Genomic DNA, 26257 nt, shown 5'->3' with positions numbered 1-26257 from the left:
GTGCCGGGGGTAGAGCCGCGTCCGCCGGTGGAGCACCGGAAACAGGTGCCTCCAGCACCGTCGACTCCGGCGCCGAGGCCGTTGAGTCCGGTGCAGATAGCGTCTCCACCGAGGCCGGCGGTGATACAGTGCCTCCCGTCGACTCCAGAGACCTTCGCGGCGGCGAGAGACTTAATAGCTCTCACGGAGCCGGCACCGCCCCAACCACCGGCACCGACGGCACCGTTGACTCGCCCGGTCCAGTCGAGGGGGAAACCTGCCTTGATGCGCCCTCCATCGCAAGGGCTGGAACCTCGGCACCGATCCAGGTCCCGAAGCAGGTCCCCACGCCGCTCGCAGTCCCGGCGCCGAATATCACCTCTGCACCGGTCGTACTCGCGGCCAAGATCTTCTTCGCGGCACCGCTCTACGTCTCGGCACCGCTATGATCGTCGGCACCGATCAACGTCGAGACGTAGTTCTCGGCACCGCTACGGTCGACGCTCGACGTCGAGAGGCCGCTCCCGGCACCGGGCATACTCCAGGTCCTCGTCGAGGTCCAGGTCCGACTCCCGGCACCGACGAGGTCATCGGCACCGGTCGCGGTCCCGGCACCGATCGCCGGCACCGCGTAGAGATAGATCATCTCCGGACCGGCACCGTGCGGCACCGCAGCCCACGGGAATCGTCTCGACGCTCTCGGCACCGCCGTGGCCATCGAGATCGGTGTCTCGCTCCTCGGAGGACCTCTCGAGATCGGCATACCCCCCTCAGGGGCAAGCCGAGGAACAGGACTTGGGCCATTGGCAGGACACGGCAGAGGACCATTCTCATGGCCCATCTCACTGGTCGTTTTGGACCCCGTGGGCGTACCATCAGGCGCAAGGGGCTCCAATTGCTTCGACCTCTCGCTCCGGTCACTCCGTCAGAAGGGCCCCGGAGTCCACCATTTCTCGGCCTCCGCCAGGGGGCATGGAGGCTTCTGTGTCCGCACCACCTGACGCCCTGGACCCAGGCGCAGGTGATGCTCCGGCCCAGGAACAGGGAGACCAGGACCAGCCCTTGGATCCTGTTCCACCGGAGGCATCTTCCTCTTCTTCTCCGGATGAGGCAGTGGCGGGCACATCGTGCACAGGTCCACCTCCAATAGATCTTCGGGCTCACCAGGATCTTCTGCGCAGGATGGCCCGTAATATGGACCTGCAGGCGGAGGAGATAGTGGAGGTGCACGACCCGATCGTGAATATCCTCGGAGCGGATGCCCCATCGAGGGTGGCGTTACCCCTGATCCGCACGATACAGGCCAATGCTTCTACGATATGGCAGACTCCTGCCTCTATCCCACCCACAGCGAGAGGGGTGGAAAGGAAATACTTTGTCCCGTCTAAAGACTACGGGTACTTGTATACCCACCCCCAGCCGTGTTCACTGGTGGTGGCATCAGTGAACGCAAGGGAGCGCCATGGTCAGCAGGCCGCAGCGCCCAAATCAAAGGAGGCTAAGCGCCTCGATTTATTCGGCCGTAAAGTTTACTCAGCCGGAGGGCTGCAACTTAGAGCGGCTAACCAGCAGGCGCTCTTGAGCCGCTATAGCTTTAACTCCTGGAACTCTATGGGGAAGTTCAAGGAGTTGGTTCCCCAAGAGTCCAGGGAGGAGTTTGGAGCCCTGGTAGAGGAGGGTAAGAAGGTGGCTCGGACCTCCTTACAGGCCTCCTTAGACATAGCGGACTCTGCTGCGAGAACCCTGGCCTCAGGTATCGCTATGCGGAGGATCTCCTGGCTCCAGGTCTCGGGTCTGCCTCAGGAACTGCAGCAAACCCTGCAGGATCTACCCTTCGAAGGTCAAGGGTTGTTTTCAGAAAAGACGGACTCTCGCCTGCAGAGCCTCAAGGACTCCAGGACGATCATGCGTTCCTTGGGGATGCATGTTGTGGGCCCTCAGCGCAGGCCATTTAGACCGCAGCCTCAGCGCTTCTACCCCCCCCCCCCGCCTCGTCAGAGACAGGACTCGGCCCGGAGGCGAGGACGAGGTGGTAGAAGAAGGTGGACCGGCCCTCAACCTGGTCAGAACCAGGGGCCACCTAGACCACCTTCAGGCCCCAGGCAGAACTTTTGAAGGTGCGGTCGAGGACGGCGCCCCAGTCATCCCCCAGGATCCAGCCCCATCCTTTCGGGATCGCCTTTCCCATTTCCACCATGCCTGGTCCCTTATAACCTCGGACCGTTGGGTCCTTCGCACGGTGGACAGGGGATATGCTATCCAGTTTTCTTCAATTCCCCCCTTCTCCCCCCCTTCCCCGTCCCTCTTCAGGGACCCTTCTCACGAGCAACTTCTTATACAGGAAGTTTCCACGCTCCTTGCTATGGGGGCCATAGAGGAGGTTCCAGTGGAGTTAAGGGGCAGGGGATTCTATTCCCGTTACTTTCTCATTCCCAAGTCCAAAGGAGGTCTGCGACCCATCTTGGACTTGCGCGGACTCAACAAATTCGTAGTAAAGTTGAAGTTCCGCATGGTCTCTCTGGGGGCCATTATCCCTTCCCTCGATCCTGGAGACTGGTTCGCCGCCCTCGACATGAAAGACGCATACTTTCACATTGCAATTTACCCGCCTCACAGACGCTTCCTGCGATTCGTGGTAAGCAAGGTGCACTACCAATTTGCAGTCCTTCCCTTCGGCCTATCCTCGGCCCCAAGGGTGTTCACGAAATGTATGGCTGTCGTGGCAGCGTACCTTCGTCGGCAAGGGATACAGGTGTTCCCGTACCTAGACGACTGGCTGGTACGCGGTCGCACCAAAGAACAAGTTCGAGATCACGTCCACATAATAGTGCACACATTCAACAAGTTGGGTATCCTACTCAACAAGGACAAATCCACTCTAGAACCTACCCAGAGAATAGAATTCATCGGCGCGGTTCTAGACTCCAGACGTGCACAAGCCATCCTGCCAGACAATCGCTTTTGCACCATCACGAGCCTCATTCAAGGACTCAAGGCCTTCCCAACTACCACGGTGAGGTCGTGTCTTACCCTGCTGGGTCACATGGCTTCCTGCACGTACGTAACCAGGCATGCCAGACTTCGGCTTCGCCCACTCCAGACCTGGGTGTCATCAATATACCGCCCACATCGGGACAGCCTGAACATGGTGGTCACGGTCCCGAACTCGGTCCTGACCTCCCTCACATGGTGGCTAGACCACAAGGTGGTTTGCGAGGGGATGCCGTTTCACGCCCCACAACCCTCTCTGCACCTGGTCACAGACGCTTCATCCCTGGGTTGGGGCGCCCATCTCAACGAACACCATACCCAGGGCCTGTGGACTGCACCCCAGATAGCCCTGCACATCAATGTTCGGGAACTGATGGCGGTGCGCCTGGCGTGCCAGGCATTTCTCAATCTCCTACGTGGCCGCTGTGTGTTAGTTCTCATCGACAACACCACTGCCATGTTTTACATCAACAAGCAAGGAGGAGCACGTTCGTCAATTCTATGCCAAGAGGCCATTCGCCTGTGGGACTTCTGCATCGCCCACTCAATCCATCTCATGGCATCGTTCCTCCCTGGAGTCCAGAACACTCTGGCGGACCGACTCAGCAGGTCCTTTCAAACACACGAGTGGTCTATCCGTCCGGACATCATACATTCCGTTTTCCAGAAGTGGGGGTTTCCCCAGATAGACCTGTTTGCATCTCGAGACAACAGGAAGTGCCACGTGTTCTGCTCCCTGCAAGGTCGAGCTCCGGGCTCCCTCTCGGATGCGTTTCTCCTTCCCTGGAAAGACCACCTGTTTTATGCCTTCCCTCCGTTTCCTCTGGTCCACAAGGTACTGCTCAAATTGCGCAGAGACCAGGCACAGGTGATTCTGATCGCCCCAGCGTGGCAGAGACAACATTGGTACACCACGCTGTTGGAGCTCTCGGTTCAGACACCGATCCCGCTTCCATTATGCCCGGATCTCATCTCTCAGGACCACGGCCGCCTGCGTCACCCCGACCTGCAATCACTCCACCTCACGGCGTGGCTGCTCCATGGTTCACCCAGGCAGAGCAGCAGTGCTCGCACTCTGTCCAACAGATTCTGCTGAGCAGTAGGAAGCCCTCAACACGGACCACATACTTGGCCAAGTGGAAGCGGTTCTCCTGTTGGTGCGAACAACGAGCCACGTCCCCGTTACAGGCGCCTATTCCTCTCATATTGGAATATCTCCTCTCCCTAAAACAGCAAGGGTTGGCGATATCTTCAATTAGAGTTCACCTGGCCGCTATATCGGCCTTTCATCCAGGGGAACTCGCGTCTTCGGTATTCTCTAACCCGATGGTCGTTTGGTCATCAGTCCACACATTTACAGCGCACTATGCACTAGTGCAGCAGTCCAGGGACGATGCTGCTTTCGGATCAGCTGTTTTGCACACAGCAATGTCTCACTCCGACCCCACCACCTAAGTTGGGCTTGGGAGTCACCTAATGGAATGGATATGAGCAAGCACTCGAAGAAGAAAAGACGGTTACTCACCGTTGTAACTGTTGTTCTTCGAGATGTGTTGCTCATATCCATTCCAAACCCGCCCCCCGTCCCCACTGTCGGAGTAGCCGGCAAGAAGGAACTGAGGGGGCGCCGGGTCGGCTGGGGTATATATTCAGCGCCATGAAGGCGCCACTCTAGGGGGCTCCACAGCCGACCCGCCGGTGTTGCTAGGGTAGAAAATCTTCCGACGATCGTGCACGCGGCGCGCACACACCTAATGGAATGGATATGAGCAACACATCTCGAAGAACAACAGTTACAACGGTGAGTAACCGTCTTTTCTCTTTCCGACACCACCTGTGTAACCATGCATTCACCTCCACAATTCGACGGTCCCTACCTGGGCCTTTTCCTTCAACAGGGAGGATGGATGAGAACACGACCAGCATCTCAAACTCCTTTATCCTTCTTCCCAAAGCCACGTAGTGTGCAATGATCTGCTCAAGGTGCCCCCGTGGAGAAGTAGGAAGGGGTAGCGGTCCGAGGTCTTGATCAGTCTCGGCAAACACTCTGTCACATCCTGGATTCTAGCTCCAGGCAAGCAGCACACTTCTCAAGTCTCCCGGTCCGGTCGACAGATGGATGACTCTGTACTCCCTCCCTTAGGAGGGAGTCCCCTACCACTCCCACCCGTCTCCTCCTCTTGGGGGTGGTGGTCATGGAACCTCCATCCCTAGGACAATGCATCCCATGCCTTCTGGCCGACGGAGTCTCCTTCTGACTCCCTCCCTCAAAGGGCTCTTCCAAATCCTTCTCTGCATTAGTGCACCTGTGCAGAGAGCCTGAAAACTGTTGTGCACCTCTATCTGCATTGGGGGTATGTGGGTTCTCCTCTTTCTTCCTCTGGAGGTCACATGCTGCCAATATTCTTCCCCACTCTACTCTGCACTCTCTGATTCTTCAGCACATTTTGCGTCCAGAACCAAACACCGACTTCTATCCAGAAAGTCATTTTCTCTGAGGCAACGCAGGGTTGATACTTGGTTCTCTAGTCCTCTAACCTTCTCTTCCAATATGCAGACCAGCTTGCATTTCGTACAAAGTCGCTTCTGTCCTCTGGGAGAGAGACAAATATGACACATTCTGAGCAGGTCACAACAGCTGAGCGCTCGCTATCCATGTCTTCCTTCTAAAAGGCTCCTCAGATGTTGTATCTACTGGTCCCAGGAGCCTGAAAGGCAGAAACGCTCTGTGCGAACTCCCCACAGACGAACTCCCAGGAAACCTCCCTCTGTTTGCCTGTCCTCTGTTCGCTGTCCTAGGCTGTCAAATTGTTGTGCCCCTTCTGTTTAATGTTTGGCTGTTCATTGATCACAGTTGGGATGGCAGAGGGGAGAGCTAATGTTTGTCCTTACCTGGCAGTCCAGCTGTACAGATTGTATTACGTGGTATTCTTCTCTTTGCTTTCCTCTGTGCTGTGTCCTGTTGGCACTGCTTCCCTGTGTTCTGTATATTCTAGTAAGTAAATACATCTTTGGATTTGCACCAAAAACATCTGAGCTCTGTGTCAGTGACCATCAGAGACCTTGTGCCACTTTATCTACAGAAACAGCCTGATAATGATAACGAGACTCCTTTCTCAATGTCCCCAAACTTGGAAGGGGCGGGGGAGAAGAGATTTATGCTTTGCATTCAAGTTGGTGTTTCTGAAGTGCCTGCTGGCAGCAGCTCTGAGCATCTGACTAGAGTTGGTCATGCCACTTGAAACAGCGTAATTCATTTCTCTTGAATAATATCCTCCTCCTTTGATTGTTAAACCAGCAGAATAGCTGATTGGAAACTGTTTTTTCCTGCATTGGGCTCTTTTTTTTGCCATGCTACTTGTAACTTACAAACTTTGTCACCAGTTCATAAGCCAGACAGAATCTTTTCCCCTGTGGGACTGCTCAGACCCTTCTCTGAGGGAGTCACAGTAGGGGCCTGGCCTTTGTTACACCTGCCACTGTGAATCTTTCTCATTTCCTCCTTCTCCGTGCAGCCCAAGCCTCTCCCTCCCTTTGCAGAGGCAGAAGGTGCATTTCCCAACTGAGTGTCATGTATGGCCCTTGTGAATTACTACTGTATCGTTTATCTGCCACGTGTCTATGCTTACTTAAATCCCAAGAGTATGTTAAGATATGAGGCTACAGATAAAGGAATGATGAGGCAGAAAATCAGGGCAGGGAAACTGCCTATGTGTGTTTTAAATGAGACACAAAATTCCCACTTCCTGGCAGGGCCGACTCCAGGCACCAGCCTGGCAAGCAGGTGCTTGGGGCGACCACTCCGGAGAGGCGCAGCACGTCCAGCTGTTCGGCGGCAATTCAGCAGATGGTCCCTCACACCCACTCGGAGCGAAGGACCTCCCGCCGAATTGCTTCCGCAGATCGCGATCGCGGCTTTGGGGGGGGGGGGGGGAAGGGGGGCTGCTTGGGGCGGCCAAAACCCTGGAGCCGGCCCTGCTTCCTGGCTTGTAAAACAAATGATTCAAGCAGGAAAATCCTGCAGCCTGATCACCCCTGCACTCCTGTGCTGTGTCATGGATTTATATAGAGGCATTATGATATTTTCTGTCTTATTATCTATCCCTTTCCTAATGGTTCCTAACATTCTGGTAAGTTTTTTGACGGCTGCTGCACATTGAGTGAATGTTATCTTTATTAATGATCTGGAGGATGGTGTGGACTGCACTCTCAGCAAGTTTGCAGATGACACTAAACTAGGAGGCGTGGTAGATACACTAGAGGGTAGGGATCGGATACAGAGGGACCTAGACAAATTAGAGGATTGGGCCGAAAAAAACCTGATGAGGTTCAACAAGGACAAGTGCAGAGTCCTGCACTTAGGACGGAAGAATCCCATGCACTGCTACAGACTAGGGACCGAATGGCTAGGTAGCAGTTCTGCAGAAAAGGACCTAGGGGTCACAGTGGATGAGAAGCTGGATATGAGTCAACAGTGTGCTCTTGTTGCCAAGAAGGCTAACGGCATTTTGGGCTGTATAAGTAGGGGCATTGCCAGCAGATCGAGGAACATGATCGTTCCCCTTTATTCGACATTGGTGAGGCCTCATCTGGAATACTGTGTCCAGTTTTGGTCCCCACACTACAAGAAGGATTTGGAAAAATTGGAAAGAGTCCAGCGGAGGGCAACAAAAATGATTAGGGGTCTGGAGCACATGACTTATGAGGAGAGGCTGAGGGAACTGGGATTGTTTAGTCTCCAGAAGAGAAGAATGAGGGGGGATTTGAGAGCAGCCTTCAACTACCTGAAGGGGGGTTCCAAAGAGGATGGAGCTCGGCTGTTCTCAGTGGTGGCAGACGACAGAACAAGGAGCAATGGTCTCAAGTTGCAGTGGGGGAAGTCCAGGTTGGATATCAGGAAAAACTATTTCACTAGGAGGGTGGTGAAACACTGGAATGCGTTACCTAGGGAGGTGGTGGAGTCTCCTTCCTTGGAGGTTTTTAAGGCCCGGCTTGACAAAGCCCTGGCTAGGATGATTTAGCTGGGAATTGGTCCTGCTTTGAGCAGGGGGTTGGACTAGATGACCTCTTGAGGTCCCTTCCAACTCTGATATTCTATGATTCTATGTTTTCAGAGAACTATCCACAATGATTCCAAGATCTCTTCCTTGAGTGGTAGCAGCCAACTGAGACCCTGTTATTTTGTGTGTGTCGTTGGGATTGTTTTCCAAGGTGCATTACTTTGCATTTATCAACATTTAATTTCATCCTTCATTTTGCTGCCCAGTCACCCAGTTTTGTGAGATCCCTTTGTAACTCTTTGCAGTCAGCTTTGGACTTAACTGTCTTAAGTCATTTTGTAGCATCTGCAAACTTTGCCATCTCACTGTTCATCCCTTTTTCCAGATCTTTTATGAATAGTTTGAACAGCTCTGCTTCCAGAACAGATCTTTGGGGGCCCTGCTATTTACCTCTCTCCTCTGTGAAAACTATTTATTCCTACTCTTCATTTCCTATCTTTTAACCAGTTACTGATAAGTGAGAGGACCTTCCCTCTTATCCCATGCTGTATCCTTCTTCATCCGCTCTAACTTACTGGCATTTCCAGTTTGGCCTATGTCTTAAAAAATACAAAACAAAAAACCCACCACAAGATCTGTCTTTTAGTTTATATAGGGTTACCATACGTCTGGTTTTTCCCGGACATGTCCGACTTTTCTGCAATCAAACCCCCCCTCCGGGGGGAATTGCCAAAAAGCCAAACATGTCCAGGAAAAATACCGGCCGGGCACTTCCTCTCCCGCGGCTGCTCTGCTCCTCCCCGGACTCAGACTTCGGCTCTGTTTAAGAGCCAAGCTGCCCGAGCCAGCGCTACCGGCTTCGGGCAGCCCCCGTGCCTCCGGACCCTGCGCCGCCGGAGCAGAGCAGCTGGAGCCGGGGAGGAGAAGTGCCCAGCCGGCGGCTGGGGTCCGGAGTCAAGGGGGCTGCCCAAAGCCGGTAGCGCTGGCTCGGGCAGCTTGGCTCTTAAACAGAGCCGAAGTCTGAGTCCGGGGAGGAGCAGAGCAGCTGGAGCCGGGGAGGAGAAGTGCCCGGCCGGGGGCGCAGGGTCCGGAGGCATAGGGGCTGCCCGAAGCCCGAGTGCTACCGGCTTCATGGTTTGCCGGGCAGCCTCCAGACCCTGCGCCCCCGGCTGGGCGCTTCCCCTCCCGGGCTCCAGCTGCGCTTTACGGCAAACCGTAAAGCCGGTAGCGCTCGGGCAGCCCTTTTCGCGTGGCTGGGAGGGAGGAGGGGGAGTTAGGGTGGGGACTGTGGGGAAGGGGGGGGAAAGGGCGGGGTTGGGGCGGGGCCGGGGGTGGGAAAGGGGTGGGGCTAGGGCCCGTGGAGTGTCCTCTTTTTTTATTTTTTAAATATGGTAACCCTAGTTTATATTTTAAAAGAATTTGAGTGTGAACAAGTCAAAGTTGTATGCAGCATAGTTGTAGCCATGGCAAGCTTTCAAGCTACACAGAGCTCTTCCTCACCTTCCTCTTCCTTAGTGTAGCTTGAAAGCCTCTCTCTCACCAAGAGAAGTTGGTGCAATAAAAGGTATTACCTCACCCACCTTGTTTCTCTAATATAGGGTTACCATATTTTGTGCCTCCAAATGGAGGACACTCCCCGGGGCCCTGGCCCCGCCCCCAGCCCCGCCCATGCCCCACGCCCCAACTCCGCCCCCTCCCAAAGTCTCCGCCCCCTCCCCTGCTTCCCGCGAACATTTGAGTCGCGGGAAGCCTGTAGCAGGTAAGGGGGAGTGTGGGGGAGGAGGCGCGGCCCAGGCTGGCCCCCGGCGGCTCCAGACTGGGTCGGCTCGGGCCCTGGGGTGCTGGCCCCAGCCGACCACCCCCGGCGGCCCCCCCGGCTCGGCGACCCCGGACCGGCTCCCCGACCCCGCGGGCCCGGACCGGCTCCCGGCCCCGCGGGCCCGGCTCCCCGACCCCGGACCGGCCCCGCGGGCCCGGCTCCCCGACCCCGCGGGCCCGGCTCCCCGACCCCGCGGGCCCGGACCGGCTCCCCGGCCCCGCGGGCCCGGACCGGCTCCGCGGGCCCGGCTCCCCGGCCCCGGACCGGCTCCCGACTCGGCTCCCCGACCCCGCGGGCCCGGACCGGCTCCCCGACCCCGCGGGCCCGGCCCGGCTCCCCGACCCCGCGGGCCTGGCACCGCGCCCCCGGCTCCCCGCCCAGCCCCGCGCCCAGCCCGTCCCGGCACTGCGACCCTGGCCCCCGGCCCCGCACCGGCCCCGGCGACCCCAGACAAAGAGGCCCCGGCCAAGCCCTCCCGATTTTCCCGGACATGCCCGGCTTTTGGGGGTTTCCCCCCGGACGGGGATTTGAGCCCCCAAAAGCCGGACATGTCCGGGAAAATCCGGACGTATGGTAACCCTATCTAATATCCTGGGACTGACACCGCTACAATACTGCATTGTTCACACATTGAAATTCTTTCAAAACACGTATCGCTGTAATGTAAACACTTCCTACGCTGATGGAAGAGGTTTATCCCTCAGTGTAGCTAATCTACCTCGTCCGACAGGTGGTACCTAGGTCAATGGAAGAATTCTTCTGACGACCTATCTGTGTCTACAGTGGTGGTTAGGTCTACCTGATTACATCTCACAGGGTGTGAAGTTTTTCACAGGCCCTGAGCAATATAGCTAGGTCAACCTAAATTTTAGGTGTAGACCAGGCCTTAGTCAGGTGGGTTAAGTAATGGAAAGATTGCACAGCTTCTCTCAATCTCTCTTCGGTTTTTCCCTAGTGTGGCTCCAGTTCATTGTTAATTATATGGTGCCAGATTTCTGCGGCAACTGTAACAGCTGCATCAGCAGCTTGTGATCTGCCTTGTCCCTCCGAAACCTCTTTCAGACGCTGTTGTGACTCTAGTGCCTCTCTGGCTAGCCCAGGTTGCGGTGTTCGGCTCAGCATCACCCTCGTGCTCAATGCAATCTGCTGATGGAGGGGGCTGGATGCAGATGGAGAGACAGCGACTTCCTGAGAGGACCACCAAGTATCGCTGGGAAACTGTGGCATCCATCACCCTCCTCTTCTTCAGTCAACCAGCTGTAAGGCTGATGCGTGCTGGAGAAGAACTCTTGATCTCCCATGGTGTGCGTTAGGACTGCTTGCTGGTGCTGCTTTCTCAGCAAGGTTTAAGCAGGATGCTGACCCCGCGGATGTCTGTCTGAGGGGTTTGCTCATTTCTCGCTGTATTTTTATTGCCTGAGCACATGGCAAAGGCCTCTTCAGCATGTTTTCAGTTATAGAATCAACAGCAGTGAGTAGGAATGTGTTTTTTCCCCTCTATAGGATGCCAATCGCCATTATTGAGTCACTTCCCAGCTTCAGCCAGCCATCGTGCATGGATGCCGGCGTTGGTTCTTTTAGTTGTTTTCCTCAAGTTCTTCACCTGCAGCATTGTAGTGAGTTCGGAGCTGCCTGGAGCCGAGTATCTGGGGCAGAGTGCTTGAGTGGTTTCTTTAAATTGATGCTTGTGTGCTACATTGAAAATCATCGTTCAGAAAGTTGGAGCCTTTTATTTTATCAAGTTCAAGTCTTTTCTTTTCTTTTTCTTTTCTTTTCTTTTCATAGACCACTTACATAACACAGGCCAGATCATTTCACCCAGTATTTCCCGAAGTGCAGGGAATTATTCCTTCCCTAGTAACGTGGACACTGTCATGCCTGATAACTTGTCGTTGAGCTAGAGACATCCAGTCTAATTCGAGACTGCATGTGGGGATGAACCCACCACTTCCCTCAATAACCTTGTTCCAAGTGGCTTCATCGCTTTTGGAAACCAGGCTGTTTCCTTAGTTTCTTAAATATGAATTTAGGAGCCTAATCCCGGGCATCCAGTTTTCTTAAATCTTTGCTATTGAAGCAGATAAATTTGTGCATTGATTGGTAATTAGTAGACACTAATGGCCTGGTTTCAGTTGTGGTCACAGCATTCACCTTGATTGGAATTAGGGTGAAATCGCTCCCTAGTGACCTCAATGCTGAAGGCTAAAGCGTAAGACTATCCAGCCAGTTTTGTGTAGAATCACGTTATCGGTTGCCCTGCCCACTTTCCAGAACCTTCCGTATTCTACAAACTAAAATCCCTCTAGTGATTCACAACTCCACTTGCTCTCCTCTTTAGCATCCTATAGTTATTTAACATTTATTATTAATCATTCGTGTTACTGTACCATCTAGAGTCACTCCTTTGTGCTAGGTGCTGTATGGACACAGAACAATGTCACCACTGGCCACACCCCTCTCCAGTGACTCCACCCATCCCCTCCTCTCTCTAGGCTTGGGATAGCTGTAAAACTCACTTCTTGCTTCCGAGTAGATATGCCAAAAACCTTGCTGTTCTCATCACTGCCCTGTTAACTCCTCAGAAGTTAGTTTTCATTCTCACCTTTCTATCCTCTAGTGTTTTGCTGTCCATCTCAGGCAGACAGGAATCCAATGAGGACTTTTTCCCGCTTTCTTTGTGGTGGGTTCCAGCCAGGATGCACATAGCAGAGCTGGGTGCCCTGATGTAGTAGTTCTTGTTAGGGCTAATTGCCCTGAAACCCTGCAGGGGAAATGGTGAGCTTTCTCACATGTTCACTCAATTTTAGCATGAACGCTGTGTATTGGAAGGATTTAAATCGGTGTTTGTGTGGGAGTATTCCAAGGGGGCTGACAGCCAGCAGGCCTCAGTTCTGATGCAGGGGACTAGGGTTTGACAGAGGAAACTATTCCTCTTTTGTAGACCTTGCTGTGTTGCAGAGTCCTTTGTGCCTTTAAGCCTCAGACCTAGCTCAAAGCACAGGCAGCATTGACTGGGGTATGTTCTAGAGCTGGCCCAGCACTTGACCTTCCCATTATAATTCTTGCTTCGCCATGCATTCATCAAATGGGAGGCAGTTGAGAGCTGAGGATCACCTTGAATGCCTCTGGCCAGCCTGAGAGCCTTATTCAGGGGCACTGGAAGGAGCCATGCCAATCCCTTCTGAATCAGAAGGTGTGTGTGTGGCGGGGGGAGGCTGACATGGAGCAAGGGTCTGTAAAATGGAGGGTGAGGCTTAATGTGTTAAAAGAACTTTGAGAGAGGAGTGTTTCTGGGTCCGTTTGGCAGTGCACAAACCCCGCTTCCACAGAAAATCACTTGCAGTGCTATCCCCCATCAGTGTCGAGGTTGTGCGATTACTGGGATAGCGTGTGGGACCGTGATCGCTAGAGGGGCATGCTGAGGTGGCTCAATCAGGGCAAACCCCAAAGAATGGGGCAGATGATCCCCAAAACTGGTGGTTTATTTTTATAAATTGGATTCACCAAGCCAGTCACAAAACAACTTCTATAATACCGTGCTGGTTATCAAGACGCTAAAATACAGTCCCTTTAAGCAATCCAGCCTTTGGCTCCCACCCAGACAGCCAAGCCAAATATGGTGAGGATTACCTAAAAACTTATTCGCCCTATATAAAGTTCTGCCAATCCCAAGAGATCGGGCTCATGACATGACCCACCCAGTATTTCAGATTTTACCCAAATACATGCTTACACCCAATTCTTAATTAAACTAAGATTTATTAAAAAGAAAAGAACGGCGTTATTATGGTTATAAGATCATTTTACATACAGATATGAATAAAGTAGGGCTGTCAAGCAATTAAAAATTGCGATTAATCCCGCGATTAAAAAAATTAATCGCGATTAATTGCACTGTTTTAAATAAATGGTATTCTGTTATTTAATAGTTTGGGATATTTTCTATATTTTCAAATATATTGATTTCAGTTACAACACAGAATACAAAGTGTACAGTGCTCACATTATATTTATTTTTGATTACAAATATTTGCACAGTACAAAACAAAAGAAATAGTATTTTTCAGTTCACCTAATACAAGTACAGTAGTGCAGTCCCTTTATCATGAAAGTTGAATTTAAGTGTAGAATTAAGGACAAAAAACTGCATTCAAAAACAAAACAATGTAAAACTTTAGCGCCTACAAGTCCACTCAGTCCTGCTTCTTGTTCAGCCAATCACTCAGACAAACAAGTTTGTTTACATTTGCAGGAGATAATGCTGCCTGCTTCTTGTTTACAATATCACCTGAAAGTGAGAACAGGTATTCGCATGGCATTGCAATATATTTGTGCCAAATGCACTAAAGATTCATATGTCCCTTCATGCTTCAACCACCATTCCGGAGGACATGTGTCCATGCTGATAAGGTTCTGCTCGATAACCATCCAAAGCAGTGCGGATGGACACATGTTAATTTTCATCGCCTGAGTCAGATGCCACCAGCAGAAAGATTGATTTTCTTTTTCGGTGGTTTGGGTTCTGTAGTTTCCACATCGGAGAGTTACTCTTTTAAGACTTCTAAACGCATGCTCCACACCTCGTCCCTCTCAGATTTTGGAAGGCACTTCAGATTCTAAAACCTTGGGTGGAGTGCTGTAGCTACCTTTAGAAATCTCACATTGGTACCTTTCGTGTTTTGTCAAATCTGCAGTGCAAGTGTTCTTAAAATGTGCTGGGTTATCATCCCAGACTGCCATAACATGAAATATGTGGCAGAATGCAGGTAAAACAGAGTAGGAGACATACAGTTCTCCCCTAAGGAGTTCAGTCACAAATTTAATTCATTATTTTTTTAACGAGCATCATCCGTATGGAAGCATGAAGGGGCATATGAATGTTTAGCATAACTGTCACGTAAATACTTTGCAACGCCAGCTACAAAAGTGCCATATGAACGCCTGTTCTCACTTTCAGGTGACATTGTAAATAAGAAGCGGGCAACATTATCTCCCGTAAATGTAAACAAACTTGTTTGTCTGAGCAACTGGCTGAATAAGAAGTAGGACTGAGTGGACTTGTAGGCTCAAAAGTTTTTACATTATTTTGGTTTTGAGTGCAGTTATATAACAAAAAAACCTACATTTCTAAGTTGCACTTTCATAATAAAGCATGGATGGGCAAACTACGGCCCAGGGGCCACATCCCGCCCTTCAGACATTTTAATCTGGCCCTCAAGCTCCACCTGGGGAGCAGGGTCTGGGGCTTTCCCTACTCCAGCTGCGGAGTGGGGTTGGGGGCTTGCCCCGCTCCGCGTGTACCATGGCTCCGTGCGGCTCCCAGAAGCAGCAGCATGCCCCCCCCTCCAGCTCCTACATGGAGGGGCAGCCAAGGGGCTCCGCACACTGCCCCTGCAGCTCCCATTGGCCAGGAACCATGGCCCATGGGAGCTGCAGGGGCGGCACCTGTGGACGGGGCAGCGTGTGGAGCTGCCTGGCTGTGCCTCCGTGCAGGAAGTGGAAGGGGGACATGCTGCTGCTTCTGGGAGCTGCTTGAGGTAAGCACCACCCGGAGACTGCACCCCCCAATTCCCTGCCCCAGCCCTGATTTCCCCCCTCCTTCCCTCCAAACCCATTGGTCCCAGCCTGGAGCACCCTCCTGCACTCCAAACCCTCATCCCCAGCCCCACCCCAGAGCCCACAGTCCCAGCTGGAGCTCTCACCCCCCTGCACCCCAACCCGCTGCCCAGCCCGGACCCCCATCCCACACACTCAACTCTTCATTTCTGGCTCCACCACAGAGCCCTTAACCCCTCCTGCACCCGAACCCCCAATTTCATGAGCATTCATGGCCCGCCATACAATTTGCATACCCAGATGTGGCCCTCGGGCCAAAAAGTTTGCCCACCGATGTGATAAAGAGATTGCACTATAGTACTTGTATGAGGTGAATTGAAAAATCCTATTTATTTTGGTTGCTATTTTTACAGTGCAAATATCTGTAATAAAAATAATATAAAGTGAGCAATGTCAAGTTTGTATACTGTTGCAATTGAAATCAATATATTTAAAAATGTAGAAAAACATCAAAAATATTTACTACATTTCAATTGGTATTCTAATTGCGATTAATTTTTTCAGAGTTAATCACATGAGTTAACTGCAATTAATCGACAGCCCGAGAATAAAGTGCTAGGAAACTGACCCAAGAAGAGTTGATGAGCTGCTGATTTGTAAAAATCCAGAATCAATTCGAAAGGTTATAGTCCCATAGTCAATCCATGGGAAGAATTTAAGTTCTTCCATGGGAAACAGCAGGGTAATTCAGAATGGACCTGGAGACCTCAGTCTTGCGACTTAAACTTCCCCTGACCAAGTTTAAGTGGAGCTGAGATGGTAAGGATCAGCCCCTAGAATTTTTATAGTCCTCTAGCAGGCTGGGGTAGCCTCTTGGCAGTGAATAATGCAGCAGGCGTTCCTTGAATGAAGAATAGGTAATGCACATCGTTGCTTTGAAGTAACATCTCTATTTCCTAGGCGCTCTGGTAACTAGCTGCATTCATTAGCATAAGATAATTAACCATTCTAGCAGTTCATAGACAGCTTACTACAAACTTCAAAGAGAAATATAGACAATGATGTTATTACACCCAAGTTTCATCTAAATCAGTGGTTCTCAACTGGGGGTACATCAACTCATCTAGATATTTGCCTAGTTTTACAACAAGCACCAGTGAAGTCAGTACAAACTAAAATTTCATGCAGAAAATGACTTGATATGCGGCTCTATATATGATACACTGAAATGTAAGTACAATATTTATATTTCAATTGATTTATTTTATAATTATATGGTAAAAATGAGAAAGTCAGCAGTTTTTCAGTAAGAGTGTGCTGTGACACTTGTATTTTTATGTCTGATTGTGGAAGCAAGTAGTTTTTAAGTGAGGTGAAACTTGGAGGTACACAAGACAGATCAGACTCCTGAAAGGGGTACAATAGCCTGGAAAAGTTGAGCCACTGATCTAAATGTTAATATTCTTTCTTTGATCTCTGAATCAATACAACATAGTAATAGACAGGAACAGAAGTTTAGCATCTACAAGCTAATCTGGTTACATAGTTAACATCTAACAAGATATAGGTAAACACAGACAAATATAATTAGTATCTTCTTCTAATTCACTAACCATAGAAGTTTGCATTTCAAAGCATTTAGTCTTTCACAGGGCTTTGATAGCTATCTACAAGGAATGGCCCTGATTATCATCGCTAATATGTCCATAAAGGTTGGTTTTAGGTCTCTTAGGCTGCTGGTTGCATAACCCTCGCTGGCTCGGTGTCACAGCATGTAACACTCCAGAGAGCCTCAAGGGCAGAAACATCGTATCCCCAACTCTCCCAGGGACTGGCCACCCCAGTTGTCTCCTTGTTTCCTCGTACTCTCCCACTGGTCTGTCTGTATCCATCTGTTGTCTCTTGTCTTATATTTACACAAGGAAAATTTGCCACTGGGGGGTGGGGGGGTAGGACCTCTCTTTTTGCTCTCTCTGTACAGTACCCAGCACAATGGGGTTCAGGTCCAGGACTGGGGATCCTGGGAGCTACAGTAATACTGATAATAAATAACAATTAGCACTATTTGAAATCTTCCATTGCCTCACTGCAGGAAGTACTCTCTACCTCTAACCCATCTGCCCTCTGAGCCTCTGCAGTTCTATCTTGCACACCTTTCCCAGACCCTGGCTCCAATCTCCAGAGGGTCCTTGGTCCCCTGAATGTCACTTTTGTGGTGTGAAAGGTTTGTTTGCTACAAGTGGCTTCTGTCTCAGAAGCATTCGGAACAGCTTACTGCAAAATTTCTGCCTGAGGATCCAGCCCTGTCTTGCTAGATTGAGACTGTTCTTTTGGCTCAGGCTTTTCAACACTTGTTCTTCTCATGATGGTCGTGGTTTGGATTGTCATGCTCCTGCAGCAAAATTAGCCTCAGCCACCTTCTCCTTCCCCCGTTACCTCCTGGGCAGCTCATTGGCTACTCTCAAGGCTTTGCCCTTTTAAAGGGGTTTAAGCTCCAGCTAGGACCAAGTCTGGAGCAGGCTGTGTAGTCCAGCATCAGTGCTGTTATACTGCCCCCTGGAGGAGGGTGTGCATTTCCCCCTAGTGCAGAGGGTGGGAGTGCGGAGTGGAGGGAGTGCCTCAGTCCTGACGGGCTGCAGAGCACTTCAGCTAGGGTGGTGTTATCCTTGTCGTGGGTCCTGTTGGGTGCTACAGGAGGGGAGGGAGAGTCTGAGCGATACTGTGGGGGCAGAGCACCCCAGGGCAGAATGCCCAGGAAAGCCAGATTCCAGCATGCACAAGAAAATGGCATCCAGTGCTGTGTCTCGCTCCGAGAGCAACTGGGGTGATTTACTGACCTTTGAAGCATTACATAAGCTACAGCTTCTTTAAATTGTGAAGAATTGGACCCATTTTTCATGCTTCACTGTGGTACTTAGCTGGTCTGAGAAACAAAACATCCCCTTTGAGCTCACAGGGAGATAGGCCTTTGCTCGGGTGGGATGGTGCTTGGGTGGTACTCACAGAACCACGGAGGGGCCTACCATGCTGAATTTTATTTTCTTGTTTCCCTTATGCTGCTTGTTAAAGAAACCCAACCTGAAAAGAGAGACCAAGGTGTTGCCTGGAAGTCACTTTAGCTTTTAGCTGATGGCTTAGTCTCCTCTGCGGAGAGTAGTTCTGAGCAGCCCAGGCAAACTTTGCAGTGGCATTTTGCCTTTCAAAACACAAGGAACCAATTATGAAAACGGGTAGTGTTCTTTGACTGGCGCTAATTGGTTTTGCTGGCATTTTCGTCTTGTAATTAAAGCCATTTAAGCACTGTGCACTGGGCAGCATTTGTGTGCCATGCACACCATCCCGCCACCCCTCCTTCACATACAAACCTCTTCCTGATGTATTGTGCATTCCTGCATGGTCATGTCCCCTTCCAAGATGCTGTTAGGTCTCAAAATGTAATTGTAAACTGGGAATCCTCTTCGAGCGGGTGTGTTTCTAGTGGGTTCTTGGCCTGACGCTATTTAACATTTTGATCAATGACCTGGAGGAAAACATAAAACCATCAAAGTTTGCAGATGTCACAAAAATTGGTGGAGTGGTAACTAATGAAGAGGACAGGTCACTGATACAGAGCGATGTGGATCGCTCGGTTAGCTGGGCTCAAGCAAACAAGATGTTTTAATATGGTGAAATGTAAATGTATATACACCTGGGAACACAGACTGTAGGCCATACGTACAGCACCAGGGATTCTAGCCTGGGAGGGAGTGACTCTGAAAAACATTTGAGGGTTGTGCTTTAGCTAAAAGGGCTAACGCAATCCTCAGATGCGTAAACGGGAATCATGAGTAAGAGCAGAGAGGTTATTTTATGTCTGTGTTTGGCACTGGTGTGACTGGAATCCCGTGTCCAGTTCAGATGTTCACAATTCAAGAAGGATGTTGACGTATTGGAGGGGATTCAGAGAAGAGCCACAAGAATGATTAAAGAATAGAAAACATATAGTGATAGACTCAAGGAGCTCCATCTATTTAGTTTAACAAAGAGAAGGTTAAGGGATGACTTGATTATAGTCTGTAAGTACCTGCATGGGGAACAAATATTTAATAGGCTCTATTATATGATATAACACAATCCAGGGGCTGGAAGCTGAAGCTAGACAAATTCAGACTGGAAATAAGGTGTAAATTTCTAACAGTTATAAACCATTGGAGCAACTTACTAAGGGTTGTGGTGGATTCTCCATCACTGACAAGATGGGAGGTTTTTCTAACAGATCTGCTCTAGGAATAATTTGGGGGCAGGTCTCTGGCCTGTGCTATACAGGAGGTCAGACTAGATGATCACAATGGACATTCCTGGCCTTAGAATCTCTGAATCTTTGCCCGTTCTCCATCCACTAGGTACGTTTTGGAGCCCGCACAGCGGGATTCTGCATCCGTTTGGCAATACAGAATTGTACTGACAAACCAGCACCTGCATCCCAAGCCCCTGCCCTGAGCCCCCTGCCGCACCCTGCACCCCTCTTGCACCCCAACCCTCTGCCACACCCTGCACCCTGACCCCCACTGTACCACTCACCCCTCCTGCACCCCACACCCCAACTCCCTGCCCTGAGCCCCTGCCACACCCCTTCTGCACCCCCTGGGGGCAGGGAGGGGGCAGAGTTGAGGTGGGGATTTCGGGGAAGGGGTTGGAATGGGGGCAGGGAAGGGGTGGGAAGAGGCGGGGCAGGGGCAGGGCCTCATGGAAGGGGCGGAATGGGGGGGGCTGAGAGCGGTGGGGGGAGAGGTGTCAGTAATGCGGCCCTCGGGCCAATGAACTAGTCCTCATGTGGCCCTCATGGTCATTTGCATTTGAGACCCCTGGGCTAGAAGCTTAAATGTGAAACTGTAGCAATGCTTGTAGCTGCTCTGGTGTGTCTCTTCTCTCTCCACCCCCAAGTACAGTAACGGTATTAGATTCTTGCCAGCACTAGTATTTTCTAGGAAATGTTAGTTGGAAAACGCTGATTCATCAAAACTGAAACTGTTTGCGGGAGCTATTTTCTTTAATAATTAAAAAAAAAAAAAAACTCCTCACCAATCTTTCCGCAGACATTTTTGAAATGGTCAAAATTGCCCATTTCAGCACTTTTGAGACAAAAAAAATTAATTTGTTTGGTTCAAAATTACTTTGTTTTGAAATTTAAACTAATGATAGTAAAAAAAAAAAAAAAAAAGTTTAACTGAAAGGTTGGGGTCGGAATCCGATGTTTGGATTGACCCTAGCGGAAATGTTTTTTGGATTGTTGATTTGTGAAAATTTTAGAGATTTAAAGTTTTCATCCCTCCTTGGGACAGGAAAAATATTCAGAATCTTGAAAATTTTCCTGGGACGGGAAAACTATTTCCCACTCAGCTCCAATAATGTTATACAGCTCCTTGGAAACCTGCCTCATTACTGATCTGTTCTTTTTCCTTCTCCAGGTTGGGATAAACATTCGTATGGTTACCACGGTGACGATGGGCATTCCTTCTGTTCTTCTGGGACAGGGCAGCCCTATGGCCCCACCTTCACTACTGGAGATGTGATTGGCTGCTGCGTCAACCTCATCAACAACACCTGCTTCTACACAAAGAATGGCCACAGCTTAGGTAGGCAAAGGAGGGTGTCCTGAGGATGGGCCACCCTAGCCTACAATCACTTAGGACTCTGAAACTCTGTCACATATGATGTAACTCAGATCTGCAATTGGGAGGAAGGCTTTAGAGAGAAATAAGAACACACAGTGGCCAGCAGGAGCTGTGAGATTCCCCAAAGCCATAAACATTGCCAGTGCAAGTAACTGTTTCTGTGACTGCAGCTGCCACATGTGCTTAACTAAATTACAGACTTGTCCCCAGGCCCTTCAGCTGCTGTCCCTCCCTGTGCCCCTGCACAGCCCCAGGTGAGATAGGTAGGGAATTTAGAGTTTGGGCAGCAGGGAAATGTAATCACAGAAAGTTTGGTTTGTATATTACCCAACAAACTACAAAACCATCACCAGTGAGTCACAAAGCCCTTTGTTTTTAAAGGGACTTCTGTCTTTGTGAGTCTCACTCCATGGACTAAAACTCCTAGAGTTCTATGCATTTGCAAAACATTACAAATTCTACTTTAACATTGTCTTGGTTGTGGAATGATCCAAAATACCCTTTTAGTTGACTCCTTACGTTCCCGCTAAGGACGTTCAGGTTTTGCCCCACTGAATGTCATGTTGGCAGCTTCCAGGAGTTCAGAGTTGCACCCAATGTGTATAAGATGGCACAGGTTACAGCCACCTTCATCCTGAATATGCTGCCCATAGAGACAACAGGCCCATCATGCAATCCTGCAGCTTGATCAGATGAGCTCTCCCCTTTCCACAGTAAGTGTGATTCCCTGTCATTTGATTTGTCAGAGGAAAGTGTTTAGCTTACTTCAGTGAATTCCTCTAACCACCTGAACTGTAACACATTTGATTTGGCTGGGGACAAACACTCCCTGTTTCCTTTGCTTCTCTCATAGCTGTGTTGATCCTAGTTTCCTTCAAGCTAAAGAGGCTGGTGCAAAAAAACCCCAAATAAACCCCTGCCAGGACAAAAGTTGTACAGAGTGAGCGAGTGGGTAAAAGGAGGGGGAAGATGGTAAAGGAGGAGTGCAGGACCGATGTGGTGTTCAGGCAAGCATGGTTGCTGAGACGGGTGTGGGGAGGAAGGAGCTGCATTGCGGGTACATCCGAGTCATGATCCTGCAGGTGGATTTTGTGTCACAGCCCTGAGGCTGTTACGTAGCAGAGCCTGAGGGATGTCGAACTCATGGGAACTGGATTTTTATTGGAAAACAGCAAGCATTCAGGTCAGGCGCAGAGCCCAAGTTGGGCTAGAATTTGTAGTCAGTATTTCTGATTGGGGTTGAGGGAGGGTTTCAAGGCTGATTCCCCACTCTGGCACTTTGAGTGCAGAAGGTGGGGGCCCGCAAGGTTTCTAAAAATTAATACTGGCCACTCCAGGCTTGTATTAAACTCCCAAGGTTACAGCTTTTCTCTGACTTTGGATGGGTAGATGCTGCCACCACCCAAGTGCAAACCCCTTCCCCACCCCCCTTTTGAGAACCCAGGAAGGAGCACTTGGGAATTCCTTCCTGTGGGGTACCCTCAAGCCCTTTCACCCCCACCCCCGGGGAAGAGCTGAGAAAGAAAATAAAGGAAATCAGCTGTTGCCACCAGCTAATTAAACAACATATGCACAAACCTCTTAGGACACAAAAACCCAATCCTGTTCTTAAAAATGGTAAGTTTTATTAAAGAACAAAAAGAAAGAAAATATACCCCTACCCCAATATAACACGAATTCGGATATAATGCGGTAAAGCAGCGCTCCATGGGGGCGGGGCTGCGCACTCCAGCGGATCAAAGCAAGTTCGATATAATGCGGTTTCACCTATAACGCGGTAAGATTTTTGGGCTCCCGAGGACAGTGTTATATCGAGGTAGAGGTGTACATCTGGAATGTAGGCTATTGCTAATTTTTAAAAAGAGCAAATGTAATAATTAAGCATCAAGAATGGTTTTCTTGAGGTCCAGCTTAAAGGTTATAAGCAAAACAAAAGCACCTGGGGTTAGCACAGAGGAGTCCACAAGCCATAAAGAGATAAACCTAATCACATCTTCCTAGACCTTCCCTGATCTACTTACATATCTGAGGTTTCAGATAAGTAGTTTCAAGGTATGATTTCATGATTTTTTCATACCTGGTTTAAAGCTTCTTACAGCATTGCTGCTCTGTGTCTCCTTTCTTTGGAGAACAACAGACAGACAGTTTTTTCCCAATTTTAAAAAGTTCTAGCCTTTCCATTGGCTCTTTTGGTCAGGTGCCCATTCCCTTCCTTTTACCAGTTAGCTAACTGGCTGGCTGGGTGTCCATAAAAGGGAGTCCATCCCCCCCCTTCATTTATCATAGAGAGTTTGATGGGAAATGTGGCCCGGTCACAGGCCTTTTTGTGTGGAAACCCGGGTGCATTGCTAGTGTTAGCCTTTCACTGTCCACTCACTTTGCCATCCTTCTCTGGGGGGCAGCAATCCAGAGCCATTTCCCTCGGACCAAGGGGAAGAATCTGTTTAAAACTTGCCCTGTGGCATTCAGAGATGGCAGTTGGAGCCATTGCATTCAGGCCACTGCCACCCCGGCTACGGCGGAGATGGTGTGTTTGAGTGGCTCTCTGGGGATTTTGTTCTGGCTTGTTTTTGCCTTGAAGCTCTTTGCCAACCTGACCAGCTGTGATGCCACACAAATGATGCTTTATATTTAAAAATGATGTGGGCCATAAGTAGGGCTTGTGGCGTTTGTGGTAGCTCATTCAAAATGATCCCAGCTTGAGCCTCCCCATTCTTTTGTTGTGGATTCCTGTCAGGCAAGAGTTCTTCTCTCAGCAGACTAGAGAGTTCTGTGGTCTGGGTCATCAGCATCGCTGCCTGCCGTTTTAGGAGATGGGTCAGGCTGATCCGGGGCGTCCTGCTGAGCCAGTGGAATACGGTGGCATCGTGAATGTGACTTGAGTGCAGGAGTGAGCAGCGTGTGGGAAAGGCTGCAGCTGTGACTACTGACTGTCACTTCAAGTCCCAACACTTCTCTGGGCTCACACAGAGGGGCAATATGGGATGTATAGAGGAGGTAAGCAAAAGGATGCTTGGCGCAGTGGTGGATTAGCAGAAACCCTGGCTAAAGGCAGAAGAGAATAGTAGCAGCTGCTACCTCTCCCTTCACAAAGGCTGGCAGAACATGTGATGTTTCTCTGGGAAAACGGAACAGAAGTCTCACCCAGAAAGGCTAATGGTGACTGGTGTCTACCTGTTGCTGTTTGAGAAGGAATCACAAGGTCAAGAGGAGAAGCATCCATTAGTCAGTGCTTTGAGCTGGGGAAAACACATTTCACAGCACCAAGTGATCACAAGCGCAAGCAGCCTATCAACCGTGGCAAAGCTCTTCACTGGAGATGGGCAGCGTGACTGTGACAGGAAGGTGTGGAACATGCATTTCTGCACGGAGCGGATGCTAGAGGAAAACAAGAGCACCTTCAGCAGGCCAGGGACAGCTAAGCCCCTGGGGATGCATCCTAATGAAGTCTAAACATTGCTTGTTTCTTATCTGAATGATGGACTGAGAATCCAGGATCTGTGTTGTGTGCGCTGGAGACTGACCCAGAAAGGGAGTAGTGCGCTGTTTCTTGGCACACACTGAAGCTGTAGGTCCCTTCTCTAGTGAACAGGAATATCGCAGCTCTCCCAGGTGGGCTCATAAATGTTCCAGGGAATAGCCAGCTACTATTCTGTTTCCACCCAAGAGTGTCTTGGTACCTGTTTGTGCTGGTAATACAGTGTGAAGGCCCCTGACACTCAGCCTGTTTTGGATGCTGCTTGTATCTAACTGAAATATTGTAATTTCACTCTATACCTAGAAGGCAGGGTCTTCCTTTATGCTGGTAATTATATAGTACTGCTGTAAGAAAGGAGGCAGGTACCTGTGATGAAGGTATAGGACTGGAACTCAAAAGCCCTAGGTTCTGTTCCCAGCCCTGCATTGCTCTGTGACTTTAGGCAAGTCACTGGGGTAACCTCTCTGAGCATTGGTTTCCCCATCAGAAAAATGGGGCTATTATAGCACTTACCCAGTGTAAGACAAGACACAAAAGATGGATGAGCCAGGCAGGCTGAGACTGGGTAACAATATGATTAGTGCAATTTTTAGCTGATCAGGAGCAGTAATCGCAGCTTGCTGCCTGTCTAGCAGTTACCAGAGTGCAGTTTTTGGTCTGCACTGCAGAAGAGGAGAGTTACAAGGAGGGATTTGAAGGAGGATTAGGGAGATGGCTTCCTAGATTGGCCAGCAGCTTTTCTCACTGATGCGGGGCGGTTTGGGGACATGAGTCGATTGAGGACAGCATCGTTGGCAGAGCGAAGGCAGGAGTCAGCCTTGTGATAAAGGAGAAGATTGGATAGGTAGAGAGGACAAAACATGAAGGGTAAAAGCAAGCAAGGGGAGTGTATGTTTGGGGTGGAGGGACTTGGAGAAGGGGGACAGAGCCACAAACTGAGAGGAGAACAATTGATGGTCACAGATGGATTGAGATCTTCTGGGAAGGCCCTAGCAAAGGGATAGTATTCCTGCCAGACAGGTGGGCCTGGCAGTCCAGTGCTCTGCCTACTTCTTCCCTTTTGCACCTTCCTGTAAGTTTAAACTCATTCTTTCCTTTTCGTTGAAGCTCTCTCTTGGCAGCCTTCCTTGGTCTTCCATGCTTTCTGTACCCTTTCTGTCAGGAATGACTTGGGAGCTAATGTCTCAGCACCATCTTAGGGGAAGAGATACATGTCACTAATTCTGGACGTTCCAGTTGGTACTAGAAAATGTACAGTTGGGGACCTCAAGTGGGAACTGTTTGGCATTGTCATTTCAAGGCCTGGGAGAAACAGTTTTTACATCTCAACAGTGACTCCTTCCAGCTGCTGAAGGAGCAGCATTGACCCTTTCCAAAAGGAAGGTGACAGCTACAGGTGGCCAGAGCTGACAGGTGTTAATCAGGAGAGGTGGGAATATGAGGGGAATGAACGAATATCAGGGCTTCAACCAGGAGGCAGAGTTTATTTTCTGCAGAGGTGGCAAGAGGATACGGCTACGTTCTAAACCTTTGTATGTAACAGAAGTGGCCAAATGGAACAGTACGCTCAAGGCGTTCTGGAGGAGTGTTTCAGTTCTTTGATTCTCTAATGGGATGCTCAGGTCCCAGCTGGACAGGTCACTGGGATTATGAACATAGCACGTCCTCCTCCCTGAGAGTTCTAGCCGAAGACGCTTCCTCCTGTCTGTCTGATTTACAATGCCGATACTCGGGGAAAGCACACGTTCTCGGGTGGAGAAATGTCATCTCTGCACAGCTC

General features: G+C 50.1%; 1 protein-coding gene across 6 annotated transcripts in view; it reads left to right on the top strand.

The window, feature by feature from the left end:
* RANBP10 (RAN binding protein 10) overlaps positions 1-26257 on the top strand; it is a 142167-nt gene that overhangs the window by 81625 nt on the left and 34285 nt on the right. For all 6 annotated transcript variants that reach the window (XM_065567531.1, XM_005310112.5, XM_005310111.5 and 3 more), the window contains one exon: positions 20793-20960. In XM_065567531.1, the coding sequence (XP_065423603.1) occupies positions 20793-20960 (168 nt within the window). The remainder of the gene's footprint in view (positions 1-20792; positions 20961-26257) is intronic.

Source organism: Chrysemys picta, chromosome 14 (genome assembly GCF_011386835.1).
Source record: "Chrysemys picta bellii isolate R12L10 chromosome 14, ASM1138683v2, whole genome shotgun sequence".
NCBI classification, from domain to species: Eukaryota; Metazoa; Chordata; order Testudines; family Emydidae; genus Chrysemys; species Chrysemys picta.
The sequence above is the reverse complement of the archived record's forward strand: the minus strand, read 5'-3'. Positions and strand labels throughout refer to the sequence as shown.